Source organism: Papio anubis, chromosome 11 (genome assembly GCF_008728515.1).
Source record: "Papio anubis isolate 15944 chromosome 11, Panubis1.0, whole genome shotgun sequence".
Taxonomy (NCBI): domain Eukaryota; kingdom Metazoa; phylum Chordata; class Mammalia; order Primates; family Cercopithecidae; genus Papio; species Papio anubis.
Window position 1 is genome coordinate 26,745,158 of NC_044986.1, and position 25,683 is coordinate 26,770,840.

General features: G+C 40.8%; 1 protein-coding gene across 3 annotated transcripts in view; it reads left to right on the forward strand.

Moving 5' to 3' along the window:
• Nucleotides 1-25,683, forward strand: part of SORCS1 (sortilin related VPS10 domain containing receptor 1) — a 594,356-nt gene that overhangs the window by 520,672 nt on the left and 48,001 nt on the right. For all 3 annotated transcript variants that reach the window (XM_009215327.3, XM_003904235.4, XM_009215326.3), the window contains exons 19-20: nucleotides 15,211-15,397; nucleotides 24,014-24,147. In XM_009215327.3, the coding sequence (XP_009213591.2) occupies nucleotides 15,211-15,397; nucleotides 24,014-24,147 (321 nt within the window). The remainder of the gene's footprint in view (nucleotides 1-15,210; nucleotides 15,398-24,013; nucleotides 24,148-25,683) is intronic.

Below are 25,683 nucleotides of genomic sequence, written 5' to 3' on the forward strand. Positions count from 1 at the left end.
ATTCAGTGATTTGTACATTTTTAATGTACAATGAGTATGTTACATTAATGTACAATTTGAGTAATGTACAATGTTAAGTACATTTTACTCAACAAAAAGCTTACTTAAAAGTCATTTTGGAAATCCATTTAAAATATAGTACTTTATATTTACATCTTTGGGCAAAAAAAAAAAAAAAAAAAAAGGAAAAATAAGAAAAACCTTTCTGGTACGCTTAGGGCCAAACTTCCACCCTGTGTGCGAGGTGAATGTGAAGGTTCTCTTCCCAGAGACGTGAGGCACCTGATCCTGGTACCCAGAGGAGTGTCGTCTTTTGAAGCAGCAGATGTTTATACTAAGGCAGAGTTCGGAGAGCTTTTCCATTTCTGAGAACACAATATAGCAAGATCTGAAACAAGAACTTTCACTTCTGATTAGCTCCAGCCTTTGTGCAAATGATAGAGAACACACTTCAGGGACAGAGACCTGGTTCTCATCTGTTCAACTCTGCTTTCCATGTAACAAAGATCATCATCAGGCATCTCACACTGGGTTGAGTGATGTGGGAACAGATTGGGGAGTCTGGTTCGAAGATATGTGAATTCATGCCTTCTGGGCACAAGAAGGAAAAAAGATAACAAGTCAGTTCATTCCACTTGAGTGGGCAAAGCTTCAACAGCAGGGATGAAATCTGCTGCCTCCAGCTGTCAGATCTGGCTCCTTGACGCTCTGTTCTCCTGGTGCAGAGCACCAAGCCAACAGCACATTCTTCATATCAGGAGACCCTGGGGACCTCACATGTGATTGTGAGATGCTGTGCTGATGATTCAGACTCCTCCTCGCAGAAAAAGACCCTCAGTTTCTCTGTGAGCCTCTGGATTATATATGTAGGCACAGGAGATGCACGTGATTAGCAATGCAGAATGAAGAGACACAGAGTGTCTCAAAAGTTGAGGAGAATTGACACTTGACACAATAATAATAATGTGGTTATCCAACATTCATTGAGCACCACTGTTGCAGTTTGTGAGGCTTTTCATGAATTATCTTATGTAGATCTGACAGCAACTCTATGCAAGTAGGTGTTACCATTATTGTCATTTTATAGATGGCACAGCTGAGGCACAGAAAGGCAAGTAACTTACCTGAGATCACACAACTGCTAACTATTAGAGCCTAGGGTCTAATCCAGGATCTGTGGTGTCTTGTCTTTCTACTGCTTCTTTATGGTGAAGGAACCATTTTCTAAGAAGAACTTCATGTAGCTCCTAAGCCTCTGTAGAAACCCATGGCTGGGATTATCAGTAGTCACAAAGATCAAGGAGTAGAAAGAAAAGGCCAAATCATCAATGACCAAGCCAGTTTAGCCTGTGGCTCTTATTTTCATTCTTAGACACTAATCAATAAACGTACCAAAATTTTCCTCCTGGCTTCTCTGAGAATGCTAATGGCTTGGGATCCATTTGTGGAAGAACACTTCAGCAAAGAGAGATGTGAAATCCTCTCTGGGTTCCGCCTCTTTGGAAAATGATGCCTTCGTTGAATGCCTAGTGTGCCTGACACTGTTTATCTATTCTAAAGAATATTGCAAAACCATAGGATATGAATGCAGCACCCAAGGAATTTAGAATACATGTGTTTCTTCAGAGGCTTGGGTATAAATTAGGCTATAATATTTTTTAATTAAATCCAAAACAAAAACAAAAAATCCCTGGCATGTGCCCCTACTGGCAATACATGCTATCTTTATTCTCCTCAAAATCTGTATGAGTGCATTTCTTATTTAAATTTGATCCTTCTGAAATTACTTTGAAAATAGTGCCTGACTCTTGCCCCATGTCTGTTACCAACTCTTTATAAAAACAGGGATCTTAAAGTCATGCTGCTGATGCCTGTAAAAAGCAAGTCTTCCAGGTACCAAAGAAACCTAGAGGTCTCTGCTAGGTTCTGATACGACATCACAGTGTGATTAATGCAGAGAGGGCAAAAGATTCACCTCCCCAAGTTGTTACAGTATTTTTTTTTTTTCATGTGAGTACCAAAGCTTGTGCCTCTATCCATCTTATATCATGGTTCAACTTTCTCCCACAGTCTTGTCTTTTTTTTATGGGGCTAGGTTGGGTTAGGGACTGATCTAAGCTTCTTTTCTTTGCCCCAGTTACTTGCATACAAACCCCTCCTTGTAATTTCCATATCCTTTGCATTCCATCTAAACCATCAGAGACCTGAGGCATCAGCTGTCTCAGCAAATAGTTAGATATTTGTGTTTATTTATTTGTTCTTTGACGAATATTTTACTAAGTGCCAATTTTATATCATGTACTTTTCATTCATTAATGGACTTACTTTAGTTTGTGGGAATTTATGTTTTGGTTTGACTAGGACCTCTGTTATATTGAGTTTTAAATGAAAATCTAATGACATGAAGTAGAAAGTGCCTAATACCTTATATCTATTGGAAATAAAAAAGATTAATAATAAATTATCTAAATATAATTATAATGCGTAATTTATTGCATTATTTTGTAATAATATTTTTGGCATCCACCAGTAAACTATACTGGGGGTATAGTTTAAGGTAAGAATCATGTCACTCCTGATTGCAGTTCCCACATCTCTGTACAATGTACCTAACATATTGATAGAAATTCAATAAATGTATCTGGATTTGGATAGGCTTCCCCAAGAAGCGTAGAGATAAAACTGAAACTTAAAAGGAAAAGACTCTTAACATTTGAAAACCAGTCAAAACATGGTAAAATCTTCATCTGAAATCTAAATCTCTTCCTTAATCCTTTCCTAGTGCGTATCCTAATTCTAGCATAAGAATATCAGTGAAAACATTGCTAAAACCAGAGCAAAGAGAACTTCTTATTGACAGAAAATAAATAAAGGCTAGGTACACTGATACTAGTTTGCAACTTCATATACAGTAGTATATGCTCAAGCCAGAAAATTACAGATTTAATATATGCAAGAAATGGGATTCTTTCCTGCAAATAGCATATGAGGTCACCCTCAAAACCTAGATGACAGAAATGCTTCCATAACACAATTCCTCCAAAATCCTACAACTTGGCTCACCTGATGTGTTACTCAGAAAACCACATAGCTATTCTGAGGTTGATGAAAAATTCCAATGTCATCAATACCCCCTGCCTCATTTCCTGCTGCTTTTAGGGTTCTCTCCAAGTGTACTCTCATGACAGAACCTTCATTAGCAGCACAAGGCAAAGGAGCAGTCGTACTTCCATCCCAGACTCACTGTGGCAGATGAAAGAAGAACACACGTGCGCGCACACACAAGCACACACAATGCATTTAGGCATCATTATTGCCTTAAAAATAAAGAACTGTTGATCCAAGAACCAACAGGAAGAGGAGTAGAGAAGTCCATAAGGTTGAGTCTAAGATGCTGAACATTTTCAAACTATACCTGACTTTTAGGAAACTGATCGAAGGTGTTTTGCACTGAGATTCAAGCAGGCAGTGAGAGGTGGCATCTCTGTGCTTGGAGACTCACTCAAGATGGATGTCCCCTGGACCACTAATGAGAACCTAATGAGCCTATAGACTTTCAACACAATAACTCAGCTTCCCAGAGAAATCCAATGCAAGGACCTGAAGGCACAGGATAGATGGCAAAGGCCCTAATCAGTCTGAAGAACTCAACAAAACTGATTTGGGAGGCATTTGTTTGAGAGAACAGATAGGCAGAAGTAGTATCTGCGTGTTAAGGAAGATAATTAAATCTGTTTTAAACAGCTGTAAGAGTAAAGAGATGCAATTCTCTGCATAATTTAAGACTTTTAAATTAAATCTAAGGCAAGGGACGAAAATTAAAACTTTGATCTGTATCTCATTGTCTTAATACTTCAATTTACATACAAAGACTGAAACTTAATAAGGAAAATTCATGATTATCACTTTTGTGAGATTTAACTCCAAAACGTGAGGACTGTGTCCTCGTTAGACAGATTTCAATGATTCATAATTTCATATACATTGAAAGACTTAGGGGAGCATTAAAGTACCCACAGTGTAATAACACTTCATAAATATTGCAGGATGCTGTCAACCATCAGATGGTAGAGAAGATGGCTGTTGATAAAAATTTCTACGAGATACTCACTCGTCTGAATTCATGACAATTTGACCTACTTTCTCATCTGGAGAAAAGGTTATTTGGAGCCTTTAGTGGTGGCACAAAGGGTTAATAAGCAGTGTTATGTTGAGGCAGGCATCAGTTTCTTTTCTTTCTTTTTTTTTTTTCAGACACACCCTGTTGCCAGGCTAGAGTGCAACGGTGTGATCTCAGCTCACTGCAACCTCCGCCTCCTGCGTTCAAGTGATTCTCCTCCCTCAACCTCATGAGTAGCTGGGATAACAGGCGCGCACCACCACGCCCAGCTAATTTTTGAATTTTTAGTAGAGACAGGGTTTCACCATGTTGGCCAAGATGGTTTCGATCTCCTGACCCTGTGAGGCAGATATCAGTTTCTAAGTCAGCTTAGTTCTGGCATAGACACCTCAACTGTTTTATTCTTCCATACAAAGGAGTGGAAGCTGATTTCAGTGAGCCTTGAAGACTTGAGGTTTTCTCGTGTGTTACTCCTTTCTCCATTCAGCATTATTCTCTTTGACTCTAGCAAGGAAATTGAGCCACTTAATTTCTTCTCACTTGTTGTTGTTGAAGGAAATGAGGCAGGCAATATGGGTTGTCTTTAGCTAGAAGCCTAATGTCTGAAGTTCAAGTTGGATTGGTCAGCAACCCTTTCTAAGGCTCCACTTTTCTCTCCCCTGAAAACAAATGCAACTATATTGGAGTATTGCTGTTCTTTAGGATCTCAATGAAAAGATGTTTGCTAAGAACTTTAGTCTGACTTGTATACCTGGCTCATTACTGACAGTTCCAGTTCAGCAAACATCCCAGAGGCTGGATTCATGAAATAGTCTTCAGTTTGAATTTTCAATCTTCTAGTCTGCCTACTTTAGGCCCTGACAATACTAATGTCCCACTTCATCCACCTGGGTGGTCACCAGCCCTGAATCAAGGTTTCATCACACCATGCAATCCTCATCTGAGTGAGTAACTTCCTCAGGCTTCTGGCTTTGCACTTTGCCATTTGTTATTCTATGACCCTCTGCTCAGCTGCTCAGTCCTCAAGCTGGTCTACCATTAATGTGCAGTGGAAAGTCTCCACCTTATGACAGCAGCACTTGAATAAGTTCCGCATCTTTACGTGAGATCTGAGCTTATCTCAGCAGCACAAATTGATGTTAGAATATATATGTGTTGATTCACAATAATGCTAATAACAAGAATAATAGAATTGTAAAAATCACAGATTATCTGACTTGGAAGTGGCAATTAGGATCATCGGCTCTTCCCATCTTTAATTTACAAGTAGAGAAATTGAGGTCCAAATAAACAATGTTTTTTGAAGGACATAAAACTAGGTCTTCTAATTCCCAGGTTGCCACCTAACTTTTGTAGGGCACCTCTTTCACATGCAGCACCTCTTTAAAATGAATTTCACAACAACCTAATAATTTAGAAGGGGGATGAAGTGACTTCCAGGGCAAGAAATCATATATCCATTTCATAGAAGAGATCTTATGACTTGGTTAAGACCACCAAGTGATACTAGGTATAAAAATTTAAGCTATTTAAACATGTTGACCACATAATGCTTAAAACAGTATAGTGATTCCAGTGTTACAGGAGTGGTATCTGTGTCCACGTGCATTCTCATTGATTAAAATGGTATTCACCAATATGTTAACAAGGTAATCTGTCGGTGATATAATTATGGGTGATTTTGATTTTCTTTGTCATCATTTTATGTATTTCTGTATTTTACCAATGAATATACCATGCCTTTTTTTTCTTTTTTTAAAATTGCTTCTAACTATGCTGACATATTTCTGTTACATATTTTACTACTAGGAAAACCCGATTCTATAGAGATTTATTCCTAAAGGAAACTTCCTCCTATTTTCAAAGTATATATAATTTTGTTCTAATTACATAGTTGAATGTTTTTACTTTATGAGTGAATTTCAAAAGTCATTCAAAAACATTTATAAGATTTATGTCATTTGGCAGCCAGAGCCTGCTGATGTAATTCCTACAGCCACCATGCAGTGGTAACAGTATAGCAGTGCCCCTTATTATCTAAAAAGTGCTTCCAAACTGCAATGGGCCAAGATTCTGAACCTCTCTATACCACAGTATCTAGATAGAGTACAGAGGCCCCAGCTCATAGTCATTATCTGCTTACACACGCTAAGTACTCCTCCTGCCTTATATATTCTGTTCCATTTTAAACCAGACACCAAGTACAGAACACACAAAAGGGAAATTTGGGATTCAGTGAAATACATGGTACTATCGCCCATTTCCAAGGGAAGGATTAAACCACTTTGTGATGTTGCTATTGGAATGTCTTGATCTGGGCATTAGATCCAGAAGTATTTGGGTTTTTAGTTAGTCAAGTCCCAAGGATCTGAGACCTCACAGAAGGGCCCGAAAAACAGCCATCTTCATTTCATCTGAGAGAAAGTGAAATGTCAGGCCGGGCTGTGGCTCAGCTTCCTGTAATCCTGCGCACTGGGAGGCCGAGGCGGGTGGATCACAGCACAGGAGAGATCGAGACCATCCTGGCTAACACGGTGAAACCCGCCTCTCTACTAAAAATACAAAAACTAGCCGGCGGTGGCGTCAGCCCAGTCCCGCCACTCGAGTTTGGTGAATGGCGTGAACCTGGGAGGCGGAGCTTGCAGTGAGCCGAGACTGCGCCACTGCACTCCAGCCTGGGTGACACAGCCGGTGACTCTGTCTCAAAGAGAGAGAGTAAAGTGAAATGTCATAAATCTAGGCAAATGATTTGGTGTGTTCAAAGTGTGCTCTCTCTGGAATTCCTGGCCTTGACAGATCTGAGTTCTCTAGAAAAAATGTAAAACCTTCTGCACTATCCTCTTCACAGTGGTGACTCTTCATCTCCCAGGTCAGAGCATCCAAATTCACTGTAGGTTTTGCTTGCAGAGAAGCTCAGGAGGTGTGCACATTTGAAGAAAGACATGTGCTTTAGAAAACCATCTTTGAACAGACAAGAGGAAAAGGCTAACAATACTCTGTAATTATGCAGGGATTTGAACATCTTGAAGTCACTGTCCAGAGCTCAGTTTTGAAACTGAAGAAACACCTATAGGGCATGATTCAAACCAGACATCCTGGGAGCACTCTGTCCCAGCTGCTCTGGTGTGGAAACTTTGGCTTTCAGCAGTGGCAGCACCTCTTGGAAGAGAAGTCAGAGAGGACAAATAACTTGCTTGGGAACAGAAGATAGGTTGTGTGTAGCTGCCTTTTATCCTAGACTGCTTTTTTCTTGTTCTATAAAAGCTCAGTTTACTATTATAAAATGTCACATGAGAAGGTCCAACACAATTACAACATTTGTTTCCTGATTAGTCATGTTAGACTTTGTCAAACACTCACACCACCAGGAACCCTCACAAACACATTTTGAAGCTTCTGGGGTATTTTATAGAGCCTGGCATATTACACTGGGATCATCTTACATCACTTTGGCATTCCTCTAAAGGGTTGTAGTTAGCGAAGCTTACAAAGTTCTTTGGTTTCACACATCAGTGAATTCATTCTTTAGCACCCATCTGGGAATGAGCACCAGTGTAGTTTGAGTGTTTTCTGTGAACGAGTTGTAAGAGTGCTGGACTCAGAGTTAAGAACAGCCTGATTCAAACTAGTCTTGTGACTCTAGGCAAATTTGAACAGGTCTGAGTTCTCTTAGGGTTGAAGATTGATATGGTTTGACTCTGTGTCCCCACCCAAATCTCATCTTGAAATGTAATCCTCATAATCCCCAGTGTTGAGGGAAGGACCTGGTGGGAGGTGATTGGATCGTAGGGGTGGTTTCCTCTATGCTGTTTTCATGATAGTGAGTGAGTTCTCAGAGACCTGATGGTTTTATAAGTATTTGATAGTTCCTCCTACACACACTGTATCTCACATGCCAGCACACAAGACATGCCTGCTCTCCCTTAAACTATGATTGTAAGTTTCCTGAGGCCTTCCCTAGCCATGTGGAGCTGTGAGTCAATTAAACCTCTTTACTTTATAAACTACTCAGTCTCAGGCAGTTCTTTATAGCAGTGTGAAAACAGACTGATACAAAGATTAAATAAGATAATATATAGAAAGTAGTTGCTATTATTTCTGACACAGTAAACTTTCAAGAAATGTTTTCTCTCTTCTCCCTTAGTGACCACCCAGGGGATCTTGTAGAGCAATTGTTTTCCTTTTCTATTTTTTGTCTTTAATGAGAGAGTGTTTCACTCTGTTATCCAGGCTGGAGTGCAGTGGTGCAATCATGGCTCACTACAGCCTTGACTCCCTGGACTCAAGTGGTCCTCTCACGTCAGCCTCCCAAAGTAGTGAGATTACAGTCATAAGCCACTGCACCCAACTAGATCAATCTTACTTGCACTCTCACTTTGTGTACAAAGTCACATGCCATAGTTCACTGTTCTGAATAAACACAGGAGGATAGCTTTTCTCTCCATGTATTTACTACATTGGCTGATGAAATCTCTTCTTTGAATACCAGGGTACATTGAAATGTTATTTCCTTTTCCACTTCTTGTTGAGACCTTGCTAACCTGAGTCTACCTCCTTAGAGTAGGGTATGCAGGATAATGGTGAGTTACTTTTATTTCATATGCTGTACTCTGCCTAAATATCCTTAGGCATATAAAGAAATGGCTGAAATAATCTGATTTCCTTTCTGTCACTCAATGCTGCTTAATGATGTGTGAAAAATCTTACTTTGTGGTCAAAAGAACACAAAAATAACAACAGAAATCCAGCTGGTTATATTCCATCATCAGTCAAAACAAAGTCTGTGTTACATTGGTTATTTCCAATGTATATAATCCATGTTAAAATATTTACAGTAATAGTAGAGGTATAATGTTGTATTTTGTAATGTTTCTTGTGTTATACAGTCCTCTACCCACTTTTAAATTTGGAGAAATATGTATTTCTCCTCATTCACTCCTTTCTTTTAATCCTGCTGATCCCTTCCTGCCCCTCACTTCACTCCACTTCCAGGGTAATCAATATTAAGTCTGGGCTACCTTTGCTATCACCTTTCTCCGTACTCACACAAACACACACAGATTTATTATATTTACTGTGTTATTTGTTGCTTTTTTAAATTAAAAATGGGTTATACTAGTGATTTTTCTGCAATGTAATTTGCTCATACGAAGCTTGAGTCAGGGCCACTGCTGTGCTTGCATGGACCAAGTTCTGATATACGAGCCTGGTATCTGTCTACAATGGGTCTCTGATGCCTTAAGGGACATCTTGGAGTCTCATTTCTGGACTGAGGCTGTCCGTGTTGAGTTTCCATAGCATTTATTTTCCCACTCTTCTCTGAATCTGTGTTACAGGAACTGATAGGTTCACACACCTTTCATTGCTCAGGTTAATATTGGCTTCCTGGTGGCCATTTGATATATTTGTTTTTCTATTCTAGAAGTCAGCAATGCCCTTGGAGAATAGAATCATCACGTGGATTTCATGTGGGTTTTGTGCCTTTCTCAGGAACTTCTTTTGAACTAGCCTTCTCAATTCTGTGTCTGTATTAGGATATGTGACTAAAGAGCATTAGATCTAAGAATTTTATAATAGTCTAGATGTTTGCCAGCCTGGATTTAGTTTCAGAAATGATTTCTTTTGATTTATTAGATTGAAGTATTTTTCACTTAATTATACACATGACTTTACTGACTACTGACTATGAATACCAATTGTTTCTCATATTCTCTATCGTCTTTGTGGCTTAAACATGATACTGTTTTACTAGCGGGTAGACAGAAGTGGAGTGTTGAGTAAATGCCAACCTATCATTGTTAGAGAGGAAAAGAGTCAAAGCCAGGAATGCAGTCAAGCAAGAAAAGAAAATAATACTTTATCTTTGTTACCACCTTCCTCTTGGTCTGAGAGAAATATTGCAAGGAATTTCAATTAGAGAAACTCAAAGAGAACTGAACTGAATAGGTCAAGTCAAAGCACAGATCTTCTTAAACCCTTCTGTAGGTCTCTAACTAGCTGCGTGACTTTATGCATCTTACTTAACCCCTCTGTACTCCAGATTTTCTGGTGTATCAAACATAAATAACATCTATCCTTTCTATCTCCTAGGGTCCTAACATCCACATGAGATAATATATAAGAAAGAATTTTGACAAACACAATAGAAATGTGCAATTTTCAAATTATATGGAACTAAAAAGGATCATTCGCAGGCGTTGCATTAAGGCACTGAAGATACAACCATTAACCAGACACTTCTCAGACCCGTGGAGTTCACACAGTCTATCCTAGTACCACCCAGCAACTCATTTTTATAGCGAAGTTTGCTAATCTTGGCTGCATATGTATTATGACACTTTTGTTTGTGATTATGCTCCAGTCCACAAACAATGAGTTTAGTCTTTCCATTCCCAGCCTTATTACAACCTTAGTATTTAGAATCCTAAAGCATCCTGGTAAAGCTTTTTCATCATATTAAACCAAGTAAGAATAGCATCAACTTGTGCTGCAGTGTTCATCTTCAGATGAATCCGACCACAAGAAGACCTAATATTCAACAATCAGAATGACAGGACCTCAGCCTTCGCTACAGCCCAGCATCGGCTACAGACCTCAGACTGCAGCAGTACTGGGCATCCTCTCAGAGGCCTCAAAACAGTGCTGGATCTTGGGTAGTAGTTGGACATCAAGATTCAGAAATAAAACTCCTAAAACAGATGTTGATATCAAAGGCTCAGAATTACTGATTTCAAAACCAATAAACTCTGAGAATTAATTTTGACAGAAAGGTGCATATAATTTTCTGCTGGAGCTTTTTTGTTTTTTTTGTTTTGTTTTGTTTTGTTTAATCTACTATCATCTATCCTAGAATACCTCCAAATTGGCTTTCCAGCACACTTGGATCCCCTTCCAGTTCATCTCCATATCATAGCCAGAGTGATCATTTTTAATTAAAAATATCATCATGCCATCTTCCCTTAAACCCCTACTTAGAACACTTGAATCATTAAGTTGATCTCACAGAATAGGAGAGTAGAATGGTAGCTACAAGAGGCTGGGTAGGGAGAGATTGGTTAATGGGTCCATAATCACAGTTAGACAGGAGGAATAAGTTCTAATGTTCTATAACACAGTACAGTATTAACTGTCATTAACAATAATTTATCATATATTTCAAAATAGATAGAGGAAAGGAATTTGAATGTTTCCAACACAAAGAAATAAAAAAGGTTCAAGGTTATAGATGTCACAGTTACCCTGATTTGATCACTGCACATTATATACATGTATTGAAGTATCACATATACCCCCATAAATATATGTGATTATTATCAATCAAAATTTTAAAAACATTTAAAAAATTAAAACACTTCAATGGCTTCTCATTGCTCTTAGGAAAAAGATAAAAATCAGGAATTTGACTCACAAGTCCGAAAAGGTATTTTTCTCTGCTTTAACCTCATTTGATAACATGTTCTTGTTCTCTCTCTCTTTTTCCTCCTTCTTTTTAAATTTCTTCAACCGTACTATCTCCCTCTACCACAGGTCCTTTGCACATCTGTTCCCTCTGTTCCCCTGGCCTGCACTCTCTCAGTTGTACCTCATTCATTCATCTCCTCCATTTGGTTAATTTACCTGCTTCTTTCAGGTATTCTCAGCTCAGATATCACTTCCTTTTGGAAGCCTACTTTGAAATTCCCAATCAGATCAGCTCTCTAGTCCTGTGTATTGCAAAACCTTACAACTCCATGTACCTTTCCTTCATGTCACCCTGCAATAATTTTATTTGCATAATTAGTTAATTAAAGTACATGTGTTTCACTAGTGGTCTGTAAGCTCATGAAAGCCCAGGCCATATTTGTTTTGTTTGTTTGGCTATTGCTTGCTTAATAACATTTTCCCATTTGGTGACTGACATGAGATAGACACTCAATGAATATCTGACAGTTGGGTGAACGAATGACCAGAGAGCTGGTAGGGTGAGTATGCCTAGTCAATAGTTATTAGGACTTGGGCTGCCATCCCTTTGCTCAGTTTCTTATTCTCTGAAAGTGGCTGGCATCCTTGCTTCTAGCAGTCATTTGAGCCTGGGAACACCAGAATATAATGACAGATGAGCCCCAGTATGAAGCTGTTACAGTGGTATTAGTCTTACCACTCACCTGAGAGCTCCTGAAGGAAAAGGCATGGAATCTAGTTTGTCCACCTTTAGTGGAAAGTGACAACAGGAATATAATTTGCTGCCTTCTGCTGTCATACATGGCCCCTTGACATTCTTATCTCTTAGTGCAGAGTCCAAGCCCAGAGGTCTGTCCCAACATCAGGAGGTCCTGGGGACTTCACATTTGATTGGAGAATTCCATGCCTTTGTCTTCAGGGGCAGTCAGGTGCATGTTAAACTTAATACTTGATTCTATCATCTAAAGTATGATCTGTTATATAATTATATGTAAAATACCTGACCTAACACCCTAATAGCCTGAGTCTGTAATGGAAACCTTACTAATGCACTAGTCCAAACTTTGAGTAGCTCCATCCTTTCACCTGTTATATAGGCAGAGAACATTCCATGAATGGAGAATGAAGAATCCTATCATGAAACAAAACGCAGCAAGACAGACAGTAGACATCAAGAGAGATAGAAATTGAAGGGCTTTTGTGTAACTGGTCTTGATGCAGGACAACAAAAGGGAAGTGATGAAGACCAGACAGAAAGGGCAAGGCAAGGTAGACTCAAGCAATGGCAGCCAAAGTTGTATTCTTCCCACCTGTGTGTCTGCTGTTTCTCAGTGGAGGCTGAAGTAGAGTTGACTGAAGGTGTGAATCTCCCCTGTCCTTTTGCAAATGATGGGCCCTGCCTGATGCTCAGTCTGTTGCCACAAAGTACATTAAACTTGTCTGTCTCCCTCTTCCCTCATGTCCTCCCCCTCTCTAGTGGAAACTGCATTCCTTGTTTTATTCTGTGGATAACCCCAGATATCCTTGCTATTTCCCTCAGATACTTGCTTCAAAAGTGGGCTCTTTCCCCATGCCCACACCTAGGGCTGTCTTCCTGGCAACTCTGTTAAAAACTAGGAGTGGAAACTAGCTGGAAACAGAATGAGAAATTGATCAGTCCACTTTGGTTGTTTAAATGAAGGACACGTCAGCAAGAATAGTTGACATTTATATTTATTAGTGAAGGGAATTCAAGTAAGTGCACAATATCTGGGCTTGAGGATATTTATTTTGTAGTTTTGAATGGAATTTCTCTTTTTACCCTAGGGGAGAATTTGTGCCTGTGTACTGACTGAGAGTCTACTGCTGTGAGTCCCACACACAATGCTTGGCTAGGCATAGAGCAGAGGAGTAGTCACACAGATTCATAGGATTTGAACTACTTTTCTTTTCCCTGTGAATTAATCTTTTAAATGTCAACATTTTAAACTTGGCCTTTTCAAAAAATGTGATACCGTATGAACCTTACTTAATCGAACATACATTTCTAGTTCAAAGGTTTTTGTTTTTTTCTTTCCTGAAAGTGGGAAAGGCTAACAGCAACAACAAAATTTGTTAAAGGATGGACTGTGTGTGAAGGAAGCTGGTTTTTGTCAATGGGGTCTAAGCAACTTTTTTCCTTAAGAATCTAAACTGTTGTTCCAAAGGCCATTTCTTTTTTTACAGGTCTGGGATTTTATAATGCAGAATTTATCTTCTTCTGCCTACCCATGGGAAATTTGGAACTACACAATTTCAATTAAGCTTTAAAGGGACAATAGTAGGTCTTTTACAGCTACATTGATTTACAGTCATTTTTATGTAGCATTTTACAGATGACTAATTAATCTGTAATTCATTTCCTGCATATTTTTTACAACAGCTCTTTAAGACAGTAAGGTATTATTATATACCCAGTTCATAGATTTGTCACTGAGACTGAAGGAGACTGAATGACTTGCATGAAGTCTTCCAGCTTGTTAATGGCACATGAGAATTCATGCCCAGGAGAGCCTTGATTGCCCACAGTGCTATATTCTCTCTATAATGAATGACCTGGAAGTGCAGAAAGGTGGGTTAGAATCCCAGGATCGCCACTGACTAGCTGTGTTAACCTTGAACAAGTGATGACATCTTTTTTGACTTCAGCTTCTTCATCTGTAAAGTAGATCTGTAAAAAAGATTGCCTACTCCTTTCTCCAGACTAGACTAAGAATCTGTGAAGAATAACATGAGATCATTTTGATAGTTTGAAATGCTGAAGCATAAAAAAATTAACCATTATTATCTCAAATAATAACAGTGCTGAGTCCAGTGTCATATCAGATAGCAGGCAAAGTGTCTTCCATCCTTCCTATGATACAATTAGGGAATGAGAAATAACGAGGGGGATTCGGGTTGAGGGGTGGTCCTGAAGACACAGGAAGTGGAGTGGTCCATTACCATGTCAGTCAGGAAGGCTACATTTTTTTTTTTTTGAGATGGAGTCTCACTCCATCATCAGGTTGGAGTGCAGTGGCTCGATCTTGGCACACTGCAACCTCTGCCTGCCAGATTCAAGCAATTCTCCTGCCTCAGGCCCCCGAGTAGCTGGGACTATAGGCATGTGCCACCGTGCCCAGCTAATTTTTGTATTTTTAGTAGAGACCGGGTTTCACCATTTTGGCCAGGATGGTCTTGATCTCTTGACCTTGTGATCTGCCTGCCTTAGCCTCCCAAAGTGCTGGGATTACAGGCATGAGCCACTGCGCCTGACCCAGGTAAGCTAAATTTTTTTAGTTGTGTGTGTACACCTTTTATCCTTGTGGATGTTAAGACTATCATGAAAGCCTTTGGAGGAACTGAATATCACATTGCAGCTGATAATCAAGCACTATTAATTTTCAAATCCCTGAAACTTATAGTAGTTGGTGTCCTTCAGATTTGGAGTGTATCCATCATAGCAAACTCTTGCCTGCCAGGGAATGTCACAGGGATTCTGTCAAAGGCAGGCAGATGCTCCTAGCTGTAGGAGTGAGCCAGGGCTGCTGTCATGCCTGAGCCAGGGACTAGGACAAGCCATAGTCCCCAGTCCCCTAGGCAGGAGCAGCTGAACACTGACTTCGTCCCTCTGATGTTGGGCTGTTTTTCAGGGTGATGTTCAGCGGACACTCATCCAAGTGGACTTCGGCGATGGTATCGCGGTGTCTTATGTCAATCTCAGCTCCACAGAAGATGGGATCAAACACGTCTATCAGAATGTGGGCATTTTCCGTGTGACCGTGCAGGTGGACAACAGTCTGGGTTCTGACAGCGCCGTCCTGTACTTACATGTAACTTGTATGTTATTACTGTTGTTGGTTTATGACCTATCTTAAACATTGTGTCCTTTCAAATCGAATTCACAATTTTGTATCTAGAAGAAGTGCACTAGTTATCTTTTAACAGAAGGGGAATGGGGAAGAAATGATTAAGAGACCAAAATAAGGAAAGAGTAAGAAGACAATCAAAGAGAATTTGAATAATCCTGGACTCTCTGGATTGCTTCAAATTCTCATTGCATTTCCCCTGCCTACCCCGGGTGCCTTGAAGATGCGACACTTGAATCTGGAGGCTGGGCCTGAGCAACTTGCAGAGCTATTTGGTTGAAACAAAGAAATTTGGTTTTGGGGGGGTCAGAAATTGTTGTAAACAATCCACATGCACCACTCAATCTAATGCATTGAGAATTAGCCCAAGTAAATAAGTTTCTCACCATCTGATTATTTCCATCTTCTCATAATATGTTGCTATTAATAATCCTTTTAGAGTTTTGCTCCTTTTCTAAAAAAAAAAATGTGTTTCCTGGGCTTCTATGTGGGATGACTTGGTGTTAGAGAGAAGGTGGTGTAGAGAGAAAGAGTATAAAAACAATGTTAAGGAAACTATGGTAGAAAACAGTTCCAAGAAATGCTAAAGCTTTTCCCTCATTGAGGATTCTAAAGATGTGAGTAAGTACGATGAGACAATAATAACTTCTAAGTTATGTGTGCTCATGTGTCATTCATATGTTAGGTGTAAGGGGTTTCCCAGTCATAGGACTTATGTTGATTACTAATGAAATTGTTTCCTTTAAATGAAAGTAGCTCCTTTATATGAATGGCCTTGTTCAAATATCAAGTTTTAGTCAAGAGTCTGAAGGCCAGGCATCATTACTCCATGCCTCTCCTCTGCACCTTGCCCATGGAACAAAATTGAATACAGAAAGTATCAATTAGAACATTTTCGTTTTTAGCTGCTGTGGTCCAGTGAGAGAGCAAGACTATTAAGCAATGACCAAGAGATGTTTTGGTTGTTGAGTCTTCCTAACATGTCAGTAATTCTGATCTCTGTCTCCTGTACTCTCATGGCAGAGGTGCTTCAAAGAAACATGCACTCCTTTATTTGGGTCTAGACAAAGTTACACATGATTCTCAGTGTGCCAACTCGGTATGTCTATTTTTGGCTACAGTTTACAGTATGTTCCAGACTTTGTGCTAAACGGGCTCTTAATGTATATTACCTCACTTCTCAAAACAGTCCCGTGAAGTACTCACTATTAGTAACTCTATTTACAAAAAGTGTAGAGGTTCAGAGAGCTTAAGTTACTTGCTTGAAGTGGCCAACCTACTATCTAGCAGAACCATGCTTCAGACTCAGGTCCACCTGCCGCAAGGATCCTAGCTCTTGCTAACTAAGGTCAGTGTCAGCGCCAAGAGTGGCTTGGGATTGGAGGAGCTGTCTCCATAGCTTTTACCATCTACCCCCTACTCTTTACAGATCATCTTGAAGAAACAAACATTTTGGATAGAAGCAGTGTGCTTGTTGCACAACTACATAGTTCAGGACTCACCACGGGGGCCCCTTTCCATCTAACTGCCATCCCTGACTTGTCCTATGTAGACATTCAGGACTTGCCACTCACTAAGACATAATACCCCCCTATATGTTAGTATGTAGGGAAATGATAGCAATGGTATCGTAGAAATGGTCATGCTAAAATATTTAACAATACATCACAAACATTAATGATTAGTAACAAAAATAACTTGCAATAAAAATGACAGCACATTTGCCGAGAATGGCTCCTACCTAGATCATATCATATCTCATAGCTTATTCTATAAGGGGTAATTTTGCTAGAGAACTAGCTTCCTTACGAATTACAATTGTGTTCCGTATACCACAAATTTGTTATACATCTACCATAGTCCAATCACATGTAAATACTGATTTAAAAGCCAGTATCAGCGTCTGATCTAAATTTTCTGGGTCTCCCATTAAATCTTCCATAGCTTCACCTCTTTGTCACTCTGTAGGCTTTTTCTCGTTCCTATGTGTGTGATCATACCCCTTGAGGTGTCTACTGCTCCCCTGCAAAACTCCTCCCTAGTTAACAAAATCCTGGAGAGGAAAACAACACACACAGAGATTTTCTCTGCTCAAGATTAAGGGCTGCTGAAACCCTTCTAAAAGAAACCAGTTTCTCATTCACTTACAATTCTTTCATTTCATTAGCCTAGTTGATTGGATAAAAATATTTGACCTTAATCTTAGAGGAAGATAATTTGTAATGGAAAGTTTCGTGTTCTGATTTTGATTTTGTAGACTCATCTTGGGTTAAGTGGTTGGATAAGCATGCCTCACATAATGGAACTTTTTTCTAAGCCTGGCTCTTTGGTACTAATTGTGTTAAAAACAAGGTCATGTTTGCAGCTGTTTGCTAACTCACATACATATAAACTCATGTCATAACTGTTTCAGCAGATTCTGACATGCCTGGTTAGTACCTCCCTCCTAAAGGATCCAGGGTGCTTTGCTATGCACACAAACTCATTTTGCTCATCTTCACATCTATGCCGTAATAGACTTCTGGCCTTGTCTTTCAGATGGAGAAATCAAGGATTGGAGAAGCACTGTGACTCTGGCATCACTTTACGCTCAAAGCAAGTCAGAACAGGAACATGACTGAGTCACACTCTCAAGCATCTTAAAGCTGGAGGGTGTCATGAGTGACTGTAGGTGCCAAAGTGCAGAGGTGGCTTTATAGGGGGAAAAAAGCATTGGACTGAGTTGGGCATCCTGACTAGGTCCAGATTTTGTTTCAAACTCCTGGGGAAGTCACTCCAGCTCTCTGAGCCTCGATGTTCTCCTCTGTCAAGTAGATGCACATCTCATTCCCAAAAGTCCCATCGAGCAAAATATATGGTACCCTGGCACCCAGTAAAACTTGATTTTTCTATCATCATAAAGTAGCATATACATTTGGACTTAGTGGATTGTGAGGGAGAGTAGAATTAGCAGCAACTCTTAGCTCACCAAGCCTGTCCTCTGCCCCTCCCCCATTCCTACCCTCGGGGGCAATCCTGAAAGCCCATTGCCTGTCTCACATACACATTCCGACCACTCTCCAGTGCAGAAAGGTGATTTGATTCCAAACCAGAGGGTTTGAAAAAAAAGATGGGTTTGCAAAGGTCATCTGAAACAAATGGAGCCGATGTTCCTGCCTCGCGTTTCAGCAGTGGGCCCGGTCTTGCTGGGCGCCTGGTAGTCTGTTGTAGCCTGACAGTTGGTAATTCCTTGGGGATAGTATTCACTGTGCTCTGCTAGTTTGCAAACTAATGAGACACGTGCTGCAGCCAGTGTTGCCTTCAGTCGGATGGGGCAGAGGATTTACAGAGCATGCAGATTTCTGCTCAGAAAGCTGCCCTGTCGCAGCCAGTCTTGCAGAAAAAAGAAATCAGTGAAGACTGCAAACTTGCAGAACAGGAAGTAGAAAAAAAAAGATAAGGTGGATCTTCTAGTCCTTCCTAAACCACTTCCCTTAGCTGTTCCCTTATGTAGGAGCCATGTTCAGAAGACTTTCTGGCCCCATCTTAGAGTAAAAGTATCTGTGTAGCTTGAAAACCCATGTAGTTTTTCAACTGTTCACACCATCATTTTATTGACCAGCAAATGTCAGACTAGGATTTTGTAAAGTGTGACTTAATGAGCCACCTACCCCCAAATTAAACGATAAAAATGTAGTGTTCTGGGTCTTATCCCAGACCCACTGAATTAGGATTCCTGGAAGTATGACATCATAATCTGCTTTGAACAGATTAGTATGATTTTTATGTACCCTGGAGTTTGAGAAACTCTGTTTTAGGATCTCAACTTTATGGTTTGAATCACTCTTATTTCTTCTAGTAGCTTTTTTAAATATTGCAGACAAATAGCAATATGATATGTGCACAATATTTAATTAGGTGGCCAAAGGTCTCTGGAACATAAATGCTGCAGGCAGGCCAGAGCAGCCGGTACACACACACACACACACACGCACGCACGCACGCAATGTGCAGCCTCAGGAGTCGGTTGTTTCCTGCCACACAGAAGGGCTATAAACAAGAAAAGAGAAGGGAAACCCAATTCACACAATTCCCCAATTCTTGCAACCACCTTTCCAGAAAGATTCATATGGAATGATGCAGCGCCACCTACTGTCCCTTTTGTGCATTGCAGGCACCTGTCTGAAGGAGCCATATCTGCCCGTTCAGCTCCCTACTTAATGCAGGCAGCCAGCTGGGGGCCTCCAGGGTCTGGAGTTTCACCTCTGTGGCTCCATTAGGGTATATTGCCTAATGGATGATGAACAGAAATGGTCAAAGAATAGGCTTTTGGATAGCAGGAACCAGGTATTTTAAACCCGTGAAAAGTAAATGAATAAAAGATGCTGTGGGAATCTGAAAGATAAATTTCATATGTGTATACATATATAACATATATGCATGTAAGCGTGAACTTATACAAACACACACATACGTATTTCAGGGCCTACAAGGCCAACATACTATGTGTCTTGAATTTCTCTTACAAAATTCATCACTGGCTGGGCACGGTAGCCCATGCCTGTAATCCCAGCACTTTGGGAGGCTGAGTCAGGCAGATCACCTGAGGTTGGGAATTCGAGACCAGCCTGGCCAACATGGTGAAACCCCACCTCTACTAAAAATACAAAAATTAGCCGGGCATGATAGCAGGTCCTTGTAATCCCAGCTACTCGCGAGGCTGAGGCAGGGGTATCACTTGAACCTGGGAGGCAGAGGTTGCAGTGAGCCAAGATCGTGCCACTGAACTCCATCTCAAAAAAATAAAAATAAAAATAAAAAATAAAAATCGTCACTGACCAAAACGAGGTTATGTGAAAATAAAAGGAAAAAAGAACATTTCTCAACATGGCAGGCACCCCTCTTCCTCGTGGTCTTTTCACTTACTCTACCCTCACCCTGGAACTTTCCAAATAGATCCTTCGTGCTGTCTTTCACTTTATTCAGGTCACTGCTCAAATGCCATTTCCTCTGAGAGGCCTTCCATGAACACGCTTTCAAAAATAGCACCCTATCACCTACCTCTGCTTTATGCGTCCAGCACCCTCCTCCCTCAGAAATACCTAAGCTCCACCAAATGCCAGGTATCCCCAGCACCTAGAATAATACCCAACAGATCACAGGACTCAAAAACTATTGAGTGAGGGCCAGGCGCGGTGACTCACGCTTATAATCCCAGTACTTTGGGAGGCCGAGGTGGGCAGATCACTTGAGGTCAGGAGTTCAAGACCAGCCTGGCCAACATGGTGAAAGCCCGTATCTACTAAAAATACAAAAATTAGCTGGGTGTCAAAAATTAGCCGGATTTGGTGGGACATCCCTGTAATCCCAACTACTTGGGATGCTGAGGCAGGAGAATTGCTTGAATCCGAGAGGGGGAGGTTGCAGTGAGCCAAGGTCGTGCCACTGCACTCTAGCCTAGGCAACAGAGGGAAACTCTGTCTCAAAAACAACAACAAAAAACACAAACAAAAAGACTGAGTGAATGAATTACCATGTTTTACTAACAAGATTTGAATTTTTTCATTGAGACAATGACATATAGGTATTGTTCTTACTCTGGTTTATGACTTTTAAAAAATGCTCAGCTGGGCACAGTGGCTCACGCCTGTAATCCCAGCACTTTGGGAGGCCGAGGTGGGCAGATCACAAGGTCAGGAGTTCGAGACCAGCCTGGCCAAAATGGTGAAACCCTGTCTCTACTAAAAATACAAAAATTAGCCAGGCATGGTGGCGTGTGTGTGTAGTACCAGCTACTCAGGAGGCTGAGGCAGGAGGATTGCTTGAACCTGGGAGGCAGAGGTTGCAATGAGCCGAGATCGTGCCACTGCACTCCAGCCTAGGTGACAGAGACTCTGTCTCAAAAAAAAAAAAAAAAAAAAAAATGTGAGAGACGAAGTGAACCTCTTTAGAATGGAACTAGCATTTCTAGCATAGCTTATCTAGTCATTGTATTCTAATGGATTCATTTAACTCAGATCCAGGGACTCAGGAAGAATTTCACAGAGGAGGGGATGCTGGAACTGAGACTTGAAGACTGACAGGTGCCATAAGAAAGGTGTATAGAATCAAAGGCCCTGGGGTGGACCAAGACGTGGCTTGCTGGAACAAACCATTTGATGGGGAAACAGCAAGACTTGTGCAATAAATGAAACCAGGTGGAAAGTGCATTTTCCAATGCCTGGGACATATTTACCTGATCAGGAAGCAGCAACTCTTAATAGCTATTTTGTTTGACTGGAAAGGTTCTTTCAAACACTTGTCCTCTGGCCAGAACAAGGGCTCTGAAACCAAACTGCTTTGGTTCATACCTTAGAATTGATGTTTCCTAGCTGTATGACCTAGGGAAAGTCACCTTACTTTGTTCATCTCTAAACGGGGAGGATATGAGTGCCTACTTCGTAAGACTATTTCATGAGGATAGAATAAGAAAAACAGTCCTTAGCAGAACATTTAGTTGTAGTCATCACTCAGTAAATGATACCCTTTTATTATTTCATTGAACTGTTCTGGCTTATAATCAACTGCTTCTCAACATATGCTTTATGAACCAGAAGATCAGTTTGATTCTGTATGTTGATCACCAGTCTTCATTCTCTAAAGAGGGAGTAGCGTGAACAAAGGCAGACATGGGAAGTTATATCATTTGTTTTACCTAGTGAATACTTGAGCATCTATTATGTCTTAGAAACTCTGCTAGTCTTTGCGTATGAAGATAAATATGAAGAATTCTTACCCTCAAGAAGTTTTCAGCCTCTGTCTTCTGTCTCACAAATTTTAAATCAATATGTGTTAGCTATCATTATTATAAATGGATCGTGGGAATCTTTTTTTTTTTTTTTTTTTTTTTTTGAGACAGAATCTCGCTCTGTCACCAGGCTGGAGTGCAGTGGTGTGATCTTGGCTTACCATAATCTCTGCCTCCTGGATTCAAGCAATTCTCCTGCCTCAGCCTCCCAAGTTGCTGGGACTACAGGCACACGCCACCACGCCCAACTAATTTCTGTGTTTTTAGTAGAGATGGGGTTTCACCATATTGGCCAGGATGGTTTCGACCTCTTGACCTCGTGATCCACCTACCTCGCCCTCCCAAAGTGTTGGGATTATGGGCATGAGCCTCCGCACCCAGCCGGATCATGGGAATCTTAATTTTGAACAAGCATGAATAACATGATCAGCTTGGCTTTCTAGAAAAATTACTGTTGCGGCCATTTGGAGGATGGATTCAGGTGGTGAAAGGTTAGAGGCAGGAAAATCTGGAAGAGAAATGAGAAAGTGCTTAGAGTATGAACCAGGGCGCCAGATTGGGGAGGGTGAGATAAATATCTTAGAGATATTTATGGAACCAAATCGTCGGTTTCCTAAATGGACGTGAATGACAAAAAAGAAATTGAAATTGACTTTCTGTTTCTGTAGTGGGCTCCTGGATGAATATCAGCATTAATCACCAAACTGTAGAGAATACAGGAGAGGGAAATAACAGGGTCCTTGAGAACATTTGACTGCTGGAGCCAAAGAAGTCTAGAGCCCCCCAGAAGGAGTCTAGAGCCCAGGAAGGGCTGTTCAAGCCCTTCACGTGCATTTGACATTTGAAGGTTAAGGTACGGATGGTGTTGCCTAGTAGAAAAGTGTGCAGAGAGTGAAAAAGTCTCAACACAGGACTCTGGGAAACACATTTAAAGGGCAAGCAGAAGAGGAGGTAATAAACCAAGTGAATAGGCCCAAGGTATTTCTCTGTCTCCTCCATCTCGTGGGACCAAGATGGGGATGGCAAATGCATAGGAAGCTGCATTTTGCTTGCAAACAGTGACTCAAAGAGAAGATTGAGGGTCAAAGGAAAGGTCCTAGTGGTTCTTTATGAAGAGGGCATTCATATCTTTGTGAGGTTGGTACATCTAATTAAGGTTTCCAGTTTTTATAGGCCTCTGCAGATAAAATCATTCTATATTGTAAGTGAGCATCTTCTGAGAACCACAGAGCTCTCTATCTACTCACACACACACCCCTCTGTCCTTGCTGAACTTAATTCAACCGCAAACAGTATGTGCGCCATGCTTACCTAACTAGACAGCTTTGCAGACACACGCACAAACACATTCACATACAGACCTTTAAAACCCAATAAACAATAAAGGGTAATTACATGGAGAGTGGTTTGAAGGTTTGTCCACCCACCCTTCACCAACATGGATTCTATGAGGTCTTCACAACTCTGGTTCACCCCCAAGGATACAACCTCTTGGAAAGACTGCATCGCCTTGTGAAATCTCAAATGATGCCTGTTCTTAAGGACTTCATAAATTACCTGTAATTTTTTTTAACTTTTACACACACCTAACTCAGGTTTTAGAACTGGTAGAAAGATTGGTAAGCGCAAAATGTCAAGGTGCAATTGTGCTCAACGTATTCTTTCTCCAAAGTGGGGAAAGCATCTGAACACTTCTTTCGGGGAATACGGCAGCCAGGTTTTGGGGGCTTCAGGAGTAAATGTGTGTTCTCTTCAGAGCAGGGAGGACCGAGCAGAGGAAGCTCTTCCCCCTCCATGGCCTCTCTTTCTCTTGTGCCTTAGGTCCCTTGGAGCACGTGCACCTGTCTCTTCCCTTCGTCACCACAAAGAACAAAGAGGTCAATGCAACAGCGGTGCTGTGGCCCAGCCAAGTGGGCACCCTCACCTATGTGTGGTGGTACGGAAACAACACGGAGGTGGGTTCACCTTCCACATGTTCCACGTGCGGTCTAGGGACAGAAGTTCAGATTATGCTGCCTGAAGCAAAGAAGGGAATGAAATGGCTTATGAACCCAAGAGGGTAGAAGCAGTCATAGCTTCAAGGACAACAAGCTCCCTTGGTGCTTAAGTATCTCATCATTATGTTCTGTCTCTCCCTCTCTCTCTCTCTCTCTCTCTCTCTCTCTGGCCCCTCTTCACCTGCGTTTCATCTCTGACTTCCTCTATGTTTACGTTTTTCTCCAGCTGCCCTTGTCTTTGCAATGACTCTTAGCAGCCCTAGCTTAGCAGAGAAATTAAACTCTATTTCCTGAAAGTTCTAACAACAGCAGTCCTGAAATTGAGTCTTACTGGCCAGGCCTTGATCACAGTGCTGGGGGTGGAGAGAGAGGTGAGGAAGTCAGTCTCCTCGGAAGCACATGAACTGCAGAAGGGGAGAAGTGGTTACCAAAAGAAAACAAAGCAACTGGATGCTGGACAGGTGCAAGCAATAGATTTCCATTACAACCCACCCCCGACGGCCTCCTCCCCCTAAATAAAAACTCTTATTTATTTAGGTCAGCTTTAACTTTTATGTGTTTTTCCAAATGTTCCCTATGCCCAAAAGTCAGTGGCAATTTTAAATCTAGTAGAGACCTAACACCTTATTTACTCTAAGTCTTTCATTTTGCACATGAGAAAAGTGAGGGTGATGCAGCTGGAGTGGTTTGCTTTGATCTCTTCCAGCTGCTTCATAAGAGGCCAAATTTAAGGCCTTCTGATGCCTCCATTAATTTTTCTTGCCTCTGCACCAGGCTGCATGGTCTATTTCAGTTTTGAACTCATTCCATTCTCAGAAATTAAAGTGCTTCCAAATGTAAGGCAATAGAGCTGAGGCCCCAAAGGACACTGGGATGAACTGCTCTGGACTGAAACCCTCCATCTTCCAGCAGAGCTTCTTTCACTTGGTGACTTTGCTCTTCAAATACGATGTCTCTTATTTTAATAAAAACATTTTTCTACTCTGGAGCTGAAAGTTGGCTTTAGCTGGAGATGTAATTTTGCACAGGCCCAGGAACCTAAACACTGGAAAGAACCTCTCACCTCTACTGCAAACATAAGTAAACTGAAAAGAGACACTTTTTAATTTCATCTGAAACTATGCGTGTAAATTCAGCCCATAGTGGGCCCTCTATCCATAGTGGAAGAGGAGGAATCTATGTCATCTCCTTGAAAACTAGTACTAGAAGGTGAATGTACTGAACAACTTTCTTTTGTACCTCCTATTTTTTTTTATTTTTTAAATTTTTCCTTTAAAAAGAAAACCAGATTCTCGAGAGACCGCATTGAAAAGGCTTCTCATGCTGGGCTTTAGTCTTCTTTCTGCCATACAGGGAATTAAATGAATTTTGATTTTTAAATTAATTAAGAAAAGATGGAAAATAAATGTTTGTGAGGAGTGTGTCGAGGGAGGTCAGTAGGCTAATATATTCTCCTCTAGGACCCCAGCATTCGACTGTATTGCAGGCACCACT